At 36.4% G+C, this 10,982-nt stretch overlaps 1 protein-coding gene across 1 annotated transcript; it reads right to left on the minus strand.

Moving 5' to 3' along the window:
* Positions 1-566: 566 nt before the first annotated feature.
* LOC127529735 (E3 ubiquitin-protein ligase RBBP6-like) lies at positions 567-7,220 on the minus strand. The gene is made up of 3 exons (XM_051934344.1): positions 6,690-7,220; positions 3,012-3,111; positions 567-1,554 (listed from the first exon to the last, which is right to left on the minus strand). The coding sequence occupies exons 1-3, from the start codon at positions 6,853-6,855 to the stop codon at positions 1,482-1,484; spliced, it is 339 nt and encodes a 112-aa protein (XP_051790304.1). The 5' UTR covers positions 6,856-7,220; the 3' UTR covers positions 567-1,481.
* Between the last annotated feature and the right edge of the window lie 3,762 nt (positions 7,221-10,982).

Consider the following 10,982-nt stretch of genomic DNA (forward strand, 5'->3'; position numbering starts at 1 on the left):
AACCACCACAAGGCATTGTATACAGTATTCCTGCATTCTAAAGGGTGCAGTGACAATTCTAAATGTATTTGTCTGTGTAGCAGGATGACTACTCACACATGGTTGCTGTGGATTTTTTTGCTGGACTTCCCTTTTACATAAAAACTTATTTTTATTCTTTTGAACCACTAAACTAAACACTGTTGCTAATCAAGAGCATTCACTATGTTACAGAACTGAAGGAACATGAAAGATATACTATATAGTGTGTACTTTAAGGCTGTACTATACATCACACAACTGAAGCAAGAAACTGAAATTTTGCAGATGCTTCATTTATTAACAGTCTAATTAGTGATCCTTAAAATTAATTACAAGCAGGTGCAATCAAGTCTATTTTGTCCATATCTATCACAGCAGAGTAGAGCTGAAAGACATTATTCAGTGGCAATCAATAGACAAGGGTATTACTGGGAAGGTCACTAGTGGAATCACAAGGGCAGAAAGAGTATACTATCAAAAACATTTATAATTAACAAATGAAACTGATGACAAAGTCAATTGAGCCAGAAAAAAAAAATTAAACAAAATGTTCTACTTTGAATTGACTGCAGCAGATTGCATACTGATTTGGCCAGTTAGGAATATTCAGAGCACAAAAAATTGAGAAGTGTAAGCAGAGACCAACTTGAACAACTGCAATATTAAATGATGTATGTGTATAACAGATGAAGTCATCTTTAGATCAATAAGTACACACCACCCACTTTCTAATATACAATGTACTAGGTGAAGAAAATGGTGCAGAACACTGAATATTAATTCCGAAAAAAATCATTGAAAACGTCTGCATCATCATGCCCACACAACGAAAAAGCTCATATTTAAATTAAAAACTTCATTGGAAGAAAAATCTGTAGAAGTTTGAAATAATACTGTAATCTGATTGAGCTTTGTTAAAAATCTAAATTTTCATGAATATGTAAATCATACTTCATAAAATGCAAGGGGTGTGCCTTATCATAGTTCAATCTTTGCAAACAATCTTTTAAAAAATTGGCAACTCCGCAGTACAATGTAAAATGAAAGATGACACGCAAAACACTTTTATTATCAAAAAACAATCCACACAGCAGGATTTACAAATGCAGTACTTGGACACAGACAAGCTTTGAACATGAAATCATGTTCACCAATGGCATTATCACATGATCAGTAAGATCATACATTAATCTGTACAACTTGGTCATACAGGTAATATTCACGTGATTTCAATATGAAATACAGTGCAGGTTTTGCACAAACTCAAAAATTCCAGAAATTCATAAATTACATTGTGTTACAACACATTATGAATACTAGCATCAGAAATTATATTTTCACAGAAAAATTAAAAATATTTTAATTTGTAAAAACATGTTTCAAAATTAGATACTGATAAAAAGCATTAATTTTACTCTTAGATATGAAACATATTGTGAGAGTAGTGATTTCATTTGTTTTTATTTTTGTTTGTTTTTTTTATTTATTTTACATACTGCTTTTGATGGTCCACTTGAAGGTTCAGAACGGTCACTAGAAAGCAAAATCAAAATAAACAAAAGTTAAATATAAGCAAAACAATGCATTTATTCCATCTCTTAATATATGGTTTCAACAGCCTTCAAGCTCACAATGAAAATTATGAGCCTTTTGATTTGAATTGTTTTGTTACGCCAAAGACTTATGAGGCTGAAAATGTAATTAAATATAGCTATTAAAAACACATAAGTACTCAATACATGCAAAACACAACTTACTTAAAAAAAACAAACTATGCCATAAGCTGAAATTTTGGTAGGCAGTTCTACAAAATAGATACACATCGGCATTGTTTTGAAACCTACATCTGTGAATAAAAGTTTTAATGCAAGGTAGATTTAAACGATTAGATACCTTTTAATGTTTTATAAGTCTTTTAATGTTTTATAAGTCAACTGATTAAAGGTCCTGTCACATTACACAGTTTTGGCACTTGGGAGCAGTCACGATGTGATAGGAGTCTTACAGTCCAACATACCCAAGGACTATGTCCAATCAATCTGTGACTTCCCCTGACAAAACAGGCGTGACTTTGTCTTAAGTCTCAAGGACAGGCTTGTGTGTATGTAGGAACTGACTGCTACATATAATGCAACAACAAGGACAACTAAAACAGGTGGTTTGGAACTTGCAGGCTGAAGAGAGGTTTGACTTATTTCTTGTGTTTTACATACCAGGATGCAAAAAAAGGAAAAAAAGGCCAGAGCGCGCAGCTGAACTCTTAGTATCCGGAAAGCATTCATACATCAACAGGGAGCATGTATGTGATTATCAGAAAAAGGAACAAGTACATGATATTTTGGAAAGTTTAAAATGTGCTGGAAAGTCATCACAGAGTTTCCTAATTTCTCAATCCCTGTCAGCAACTGTGGTCATCAAAATAGACACCCTGTCCAACTAGAAGACATGTAATGTGATGCTGGGTTAACAGGTAAGACACTGTCTTTGATTGAAGTACAAAAAGAGCAAGCTTTGATTACTGTGTTAACTTTACTGGAAATGAAGTTTCTCAGTCCTAACACAAGGGGGGTACAATGGCTGAGGTAAAGCAAAAAAAAAAAAATTCATTCATTCGAACAGGTGGTTTCCTATTGTCAGCACAGATCGTGCCATCATAACAATGTAATGGGCCTACATGGCAATATTATACAATGTGAATATAGCGAGCAAGAAATTAAATTTCTGTTTTGATGTAAAAGTAGGACAGGGGTTGGGGCAGATAGGGGAAAAAAAAACACACACAACAAAAACGATAATCCTGCATGAACATGAGCATTTTGTATACTATAGCAAAAGACACAAATTAAAAACTTAAGTGAGGAATGCTAGTTAAACTGAAATCCAAACCTAGTATCATGCAGACAGAATGTGCACACATAGAGGGTGATGCCTTGGGTACTCTACAGAATTCAGACAATCAGTATACAACTAGGACATGAAATTATACTTACATGACATATGTTTTGCTGGCAGTTTTGACACCCCCAATAGGAATCCTTCTAACAATAACAGAGGAATTCTTTGGAATGAGGGCAGCATCATCAGTATATTCTAAAACGAAGTGGAAAAAAATGAAAAAAATATTAAAACAGGTAATCTGTAAACTCAGATGAAAATCAAGCATTCCAGCAAATGACACAAGCAACTCTCATTCAGTTAATGTCTATTTGTTACCCTGGGGAATGTAAAATGTATACAAAGGTAAAGTTCTTTTCATGTTTTTAAAACAAACGTGCACATTACACATGTAAAATTGTGTGACCTAGCAAGTGAAATATTAAGCTACAATGTTGCCGATTAAATCCCCACTACTCACTAACTGCAAGACCCTAAGAAAAATCATACTTATGATGAAAACAAACATTTTCTGGAATGACAGTTATTATTTGAGATGCTGCTTGTGTTGTGAAGCAAAAAAAAAAACAAAAAAAAAAGTGTAGTGCATGTTTTACAACAAAGTCCATATGGAATAATGCCTGATAAGGACACCTTTTAAAATGGCTTAATTTTATGCTTACGATACAACCAGTCAAATGTCAAACTTGGCCAGTTTTCTATGCATGCTGTAGTGCCTCAAATGACATCAGAAGCAAGTGAAGGGGGCCACTAGAATGAAGAAGTTAGGCATGTCACACTCATGTGTTGCGATGCATTATGGATTAAGGCCACTCGATTCTGTCTAAACTGTAAATTAGGTTTCAGACCAACAGAACAGATGACAGTCCACGACCTGGTCAGCTTCAAGCAACCAAACCAGATCAGACTGGCCCATTGTGAGACATTGTTATGGGTCTGCCATCAACGCAGCTACCAAAACGGCAGGTAATTTTAACTACGCACCTGCAACTGACAGGACGATGAGGAACCCTTGATGCAAGGCAACCCACAAGAGGCCCTCTGCTTGAACTTTGCAGATATCTGTCTCTACAATAGCACAATGTCAGGGACACACACACAGAGCTGTTGCACTCACATTTGTCAATATTATGTGTGCATATATGGACTTGCTGTTCCTTTTCTTCTAATCATAAACCTAGCAAGCACCTTTCGGATGTCCTGTATTGCAATGTCCAGAGTCAGACTTAGATTTTCAAACACTGGTGGCCGTGGCAAGTGCGCCTCACATAAAGGCCTGCAACACAGCTACCGGTATTAACTTTCACAGTTGGTAAGGTTTCTTTTTGCTTTTCTTGTTGTATTTATTTTCCCATTATCTCACTTAAAAACAATGAAGGTTAAAATCCCATTGGAGCAAGTATTACATGTCTTTTTCCATCAGTATATGCGCATTGGCTTTTATTGAAATCAATTCTCTAATCTGCCTTATTTATACAACATATTGATTAAGGCAATGGCTTTCACCAGTGTTCTCCAATATCAAAAACAGGCATATCAAATTTTCTCTGTAACAAATGCATGCATTACTAAAATATCTAATCATGACAAGAACTGTAATCAGTTAAATAAGAAATGGGAAAAAAAACCAACGTATCTTGCAAATAACATGAAGCAGCTCTTCAAAAATTCAATACATGGAATTCAGGACTATGTCTCAAAGTCACTTTGTATTTTGTGTGTTAAAATTGATGCTAAACAGTTGCAGCCACCACACCCTACAAATTAGAGAACAACTCTTGCTTTCACCTCCTTGAATAGATTGAAATGTTTCAGAATGTTTTTTCTAGTAATTTCAGTTTTCCCACTACAATCTAAAATAGGTTTACTTTTAAACTGTACCCCATGTACCAGATATCAAAAAAACTACTCAGAAATAACACGGTTGAGTCTGGGTTCTCATTTTATACTTAAGTCAGTCTAGCTTGACCCCAGTTTACTTAAACAGACAAAAAGCTTCTGAAAACAGAAACACAATAGAAGTTTCAAAATCTAAAATTTTGTTAATTTCCAGAACATATCAGGTCACAAGATTTCAATTACGTGCAAAATCAATATTCTAGTCCCATAGATTTGTGAGTGATTACTTGACAGATGCGACATTTTTATATACTGTATATTGAGATTTAATGTATATTATTTAATGTATTTTGAAAGTACTTTAAAGTTTCAATAATTATTCTGTTTCGAACTTTTTATTTTGGGATTGTAAGGTCCACGTGTTTGACAAGTATTAAAAAATGTACTTGTTAATTTGGAAGCCAATATTATATGTACTGTGGAAAATGCTATTAAACACCAACTTGGCAAGACTATCTGCAACAACCCTTGCACAACCTGTCGATTTTAGAACAATCCGAGGCAGAAAGTAACCAGACAAAACTATGGAACCAAGCACAGAATCTGTTCGGATCAGAGAGAAGAAAACAAGGGAAATGCAGCAACAAACATTTATCTAGGTCATGAGATTATCATTAGGAATAATAATAAAAACCACTCATAATAAACTTCAACATTTGTTATTCTGTTACTCCACTTTACAAACACGAATTAAAAAAACTAAACATTTTGGACCAGGGACTCTTCAATTAGGTTAAAAATGAGCTTATGTTTTAGTTACACAATGACACGCTCACTACATCTAATCTCACAGCTAAAGGAGTTTAACAGTAAAGGCCATATAAAGCAGTTTTTCTTATAATTGGAGAGGGAACCCTGATTATGTAGATGATCAGATGAAAACACTGTACCCGAGTGTCAAAAACAAATACACCTCAATTACTCTCACCATTATACACTTCTTAAAGAATCCACGCTGTCAATCCATCTTCTAAAAAAAAAAAACGACTCTTTCAACAACAGGACATTGCGTTGAAAAGCGGCCTAAACTCGAATGTATCCATATCCTTCTTTCAAAGGTGGGGGTTTGATTACGAAGCCAGTTCGAACCAGGCTTCTTTATTCTGAGGCACTTATTTTTGGGATGTTCCCAGCAATCGCCGCTCTACCTCTGAATTACACAGACTTCTCGATCTTAGGTGTTTTCCCCTTCATTTACTACAAGATTGCTCGACACTCGCTTAACCACCATTGGCTCGTCTCACCCAGGTCATCAGTTGTTCCAAAAATTCACTTTTGGTTAACGCTTTAAGATAGTTAGTTTCCTTACCTGTACCATGACCCTCACGATCCATCAATTTTGACGGTCTTCTACGCTTATTCGTGTTTTTTCATATACTTTATGAAGCTGTGAGTGTATGTAATTTTTGTACGTGTGCGCGCGCGCACATGCTTTCACTTGCATTTTTCTTTCATAACTGCACTATTCTGCAAATATGTATAACGTGGTTTAACTTATGTGTATGTGATGTATTGTTATAAACAGATCTAAAGCTACCAAGTAAAGGCGAGTAACAATGATCCAATTAACATGTAACATATGAGGACCACCCCCATCCCCAAAAGGCATACCGCCTCTAATTATACAATCAGTCCGTGATCTTCCTAGCGATTTCGCAACCTCTGCTGACAGCGCATATTGTTTAGCTTTTTTTTTTTTTTTTTTTAAACGAAATCCCATCCATTCTTCCTTTATGCATTTAACCACTCGAATGAAACTCCCTGATGACCCTTTCTTTACGGTTTTTTTTTGAGGACAAAGTGCGCGGTGTCAAGAGTTTCTCCAATGATCTGCCATAAAGGTATCAAAATAAAACAAAAAAAGAGAATCATACCTTCGTTTGTCTGAGCATTGGTGATCTGTAGGTCGCAGTCGGCCGCCTTCAGTTTCTCCCTTCCCATGATTTGTTTCTTCAGGTCGCAGAGAGCGATGTGGAGGCCATCGAAGGTGACTGTATCATAGTTGAGCTTGGATGAAAACTTGTAGTGCACGCAGGACATGGTCGAGTCTCAGTGAACAAACCAAGTCGAAGTTCTTACAGGAACTCGGCTAGCAGCAAAAAGCAAGCCCCTGGGCCGAGCCGAGGAGACGACAGTGCAAGCGCCGCCTAAAATGGCCGGGGAGCAAAGCATAGCTCAGGCCGCCATCTGCGGAAACACACGCACTAACAAGTCTTGACTACGCCGAAGATCCAGACTTCGCTCGCCTTTAGAAGAACTTGCTCAGATCACTACCAATTCTCCACTGAAAACAATGAGGAAAAAACATGAACGAAAACAAAAAATACTTAAGCCTCGCAATCGAGAAAATGGTGCCCGTCTCTTAGCTCCGCAACACGGCACGGCGCCGGCAAGACGTACAGGACGTCACAATAGATACACGCTGCGTCGCTCCATCCTGTTGCGCACTACGTATGCGGAGACCGGCGCAATGCATGTCGGGGTAGGGTGTTCAAGCAGCTCTGGTGGAAGGTTGTGTTCCGATTGGGTGATGTTGAGAATGAGCTGTACTTTGCAACAAAGAGGAGTCTAAACATTGGGTGTCATTTTATATATGAGTAGCTGTTATCAAATATTTTAGTGTATATGTATCCTGACCTGTGGTTTGATAGAAGATAGACCTGGAAGTACCACATAAGATATTTATTGGATGAACTGGCTGGCCCCCGCAATTCCGCCCATGTAGTAGTTAAACAGGACAAACTTTAAAAGTCAATAAAAAAATTAATTTGTAATGAGAAAAATATATATTAGTAGCTTTCCTGACCGAGGGCAAGTTGATAGACAGTTTTGCTATCGGGGGCGACGACATATAGGTTTCTTGGGGAACTAACTCTGGAGAAAGCCACATAAAGCTGAACATGCGAGAACCATGGTAAACTAAGATCAACCCCTGCCAATTTGAGTGTCTGGCCTTGGGCCTTGTTAATTTGACATTGCAAAGAACGCTTCACCGTGAACTGTAATCTCTTGAATTGAAATGTCACGTCCGTCGCGGTTAGAGGAATGCGAGGGATTAAAAACCTCTCGCCCCACATCCCGTGATGATTGTCGCCTCAATGATGTTGTTCTGAAGCTGACAGATCTGGAGATACGTACCATTATAAAGTTTGGGTGGGCTCAGGTTTCTCAAAAGGATTATATATATATGGCACGAATGCTTATGTGCCATATTTTTCAGTCCTGGAATCAAATACCTATGGATCTGCCAATTCTTTTTAATACAATAAGACTCTTTAGCGTGGATCCCCTATTTGTAAATAAAACAACAATACTTCATATCACCTAGCTGCATTCCTAGTAGCAAAGCCACAAGTTTTAATTCATCACACATTCAGGTTGTAGTTGTTGTACTCTATATGTATGTATATTTATAATGTGGAAATGTCGAAAGTAGGTCATTGGAATTAAACAGTATGTGACAGGAAGATTATAAGGTGATTTCTGAGGTCAGCAGGCCAAAATCTGTAAGATACACCGAAAAGTGTTCCGGAAGCAAAACGGTCATTGTCCAGGGGTATCGAGGCAGAATATAATACAAGTTATTTTTGTTAAAAACAATATCAGTCAGTTTTATATTGTGGTGGTTGGCCCTAGAAGAAACAAGAGCAAATGAAAGTATAGTTATTCTGCAGTACTTAAAAATACCAAGGACTACAAAAATTAATTGCACAGTGCATTTGCCTTTAGTTTAAATAAATTCATCTACAGTATATTGCAGAGTGACACATACTTTGTTTGTTCCAGTCCTTTTAGAAACAAGCATGCTCAATATAAAACTACATTTCATCCTTTGATTAAAAAGGGAAGCAAACTGATTTTAGTCAGTTAAACATCTATTCAACAGTGATGTTCAGAATTTATTCTAAAAAAGTTTAATTAAATCCTAATGCTTCTGTTCATTCTCTGCATTACAAATTCTGTCTCTGGAGTGTGAAAAGTGAGTAGACTCTTGCAGTGAAAAATAATGGATTGTGACAATTGTCTATAGCGTCAAAATAATTTTTATTAATGTTACCTGTCACAACCCTGTAGCCGCAAACAGAAACCGCATTACAAAACAGAAGCAGAGCTCTTTAAACCATAGCCAAATCTTGAACACTGTCAGGTCTTTCTTTAAAAAAGCTTATGCAATTAACATATATGAGAAGTTTGGGCCTTAAAAATGTTAAGAGCTAAGCTAATGTGTTTACAGAAATTGGTAACCTTATCTCAAAAATGTACAATTTTTCCTTTTGGCAGTTTTGTATTTTAGGCCAGATAAAAATAGAGCATCTATTGATATAACATATTAGTTTTTTTCCTTTTGTGGCAGAGAAAATGCTTGCAGAGATCTACTGTAGCTTATGTATTGAATGTTTACACATGTGTTTCGACCTTCAATATACCCATATTTTGTCACTGTCAAAAGTCATGCATTAAAGAAAAGGCTGCTGATTTGTTCATCATTTATATCTCATGCCCTGTAAATATTCTGCCATCGGCCTTGCCACCAAGTCATACTGCCACTATTGTTCTTTTATATGCACCTTGTATGTTCCTTCACACATGTCCCATGTCTGCTGCTTCTGTTCCTTCTCTTACAGCTCCCTGTCCTTGATCCTGTCTATTGACTTTCCTTTCTTTTCCCTTATATTTATTCTCATAGAATGCTATGCTCTTACTCTCAGTTCTATATCTGTGAGGACCTTTTATCTTTGGGCACTGGCTTATTTCTTGACAGTTCCTCACTATCATTCTAACAATTTCTGGAAGTCTTCTTTTTCCAATCTGATAATTTTTTGATTTTTTTTGTGTCATAGCTTAATGTGTCCTCTAACTCCAGAATTTATGGGTGTCTGCTTTTCAGCTGATGGAAAGCTAAGTGACCAGTGGCCAGTGACAAGGAGATCTCAATTTGTTTATTGACTTTCTAACTTTTTATTTTTGGCCTGGTGGTCTTATGGTTCTCCAAGCACTCTCTTTTTTGCCCTCTCTTTTAATATATGCCTCACTTTGTTGGGTAGGCAAAATTTTAAACCATTGTTCTTTGAAATATTGTTAATTTCTTTCTGCCATTTTTGTACCCAATAAAAATGTGATTAAAAAAAGAAAGATACGCCATGGATTGAGTCTTGCTAAACATATGTGGTCTTTTGACAAATCAGTAAAGTAAAAATGTGGCAGGGAGAGGTGTCATTCTGTGATATCTCAGTGACAGTGTCATCGCTGTGACATCAGAAGTCAAGCATAAATGGATAAGGAAATGCCAGTCACTGAAAAATAAACTCTTCATACTGAAAATGTTATCTCATATGGTCTGTGGAAGAAAAAAAGCCTCAGAAAAGAAAATGCCATGTGTTTTTTTGCAAGAAGGGAGTAAACACAGGTGACTTTTTGCGATTGCAAAGCATTCAAAAAATGGTGTTGCTGAAATCAACAGTTATTTGCAGGAATTACTGATCAAAGGGAAAGATTTCCTCTTTTTATAGCTACTAGCCATGCTACCTGTGTAGAATAATTTAAAAATATTTACAGTGTTATTTTTACATATACCTTCAGTGCCTTTCCTTTGTATCCGAATGTATCTGACCTCTCTTGACTGGCACTCCCTCTCTTAAGCATTCTCGTAAAGCCTGCTTTTCAGACTCTGTCATTATTTTCAAGGTGCCTTTCTTGCCTCGGGTTCGGTTTTATACCACCCCTATTTGAAGGCGACTCTCTTAGTGTGCCCTTTTATGCCTTTTCTCCTCCTCGTGTGTCTCACACTTTGTCTTTTGATCACATCTTCAAGGCCAAACATTGCTCTAAAGGGACTGGACACACACACAAACACTTGGCTATTTTATTATATAGTAGATGGCAAAACTCTTCAGCAAATATTTATTGGTATGTGAGACAGACTAGTCATCAACATAAGTTTTTAGTAGTGCTGGTTTGTTAAACCAAGAAAGTTGACATAGAAAGAGTATGTTGACTAATTTTTTTTTAGTACCATTTATCAATATAGTCTATGCAGGGCAAAATGTAAAAACATTTATTTTTTAAGCTGCTTGCATTTTTTATTTTCATTTTTTTTTGCTTGCAGTAAATCAGTGTGATGCTGTCACACATTACAACTTTTTCAATAAGTGTTTATTACTATTTGT

Source organism: Erpetoichthys calabaricus, chromosome 11 (assembly GCF_900747795.2).
Source record: "Erpetoichthys calabaricus chromosome 11, fErpCal1.3, whole genome shotgun sequence".
Taxonomy (NCBI): domain Eukaryota; kingdom Metazoa; phylum Chordata; class Cladistia; order Polypteriformes; family Polypteridae; genus Erpetoichthys; species Erpetoichthys calabaricus.

Bases quoted from the DNA above. Each gene is read 5' to 3' on its own strand.
- LOC127529735 (XM_051934344.1), bottom strand. From the start codon at position 6,855: ATGTCCTGCGTGCACTACAAGTTTTCATCCAAGCTCAACTATGATACA. The intron at 3,112-6,689 runs GTATGATTCTCT...ACTTCGTTTTAG, and splicing joins CAATGCTCAGACAAACGAAG to AATATACTGATGATGCTGCC. The intron at 1,555-3,011 runs GTAAGTATAATT...TTTGCTTTCTAG, and splicing joins GCCAGCAAAACATATGTCAT to TGACCGTTCTGAACCTTCAA.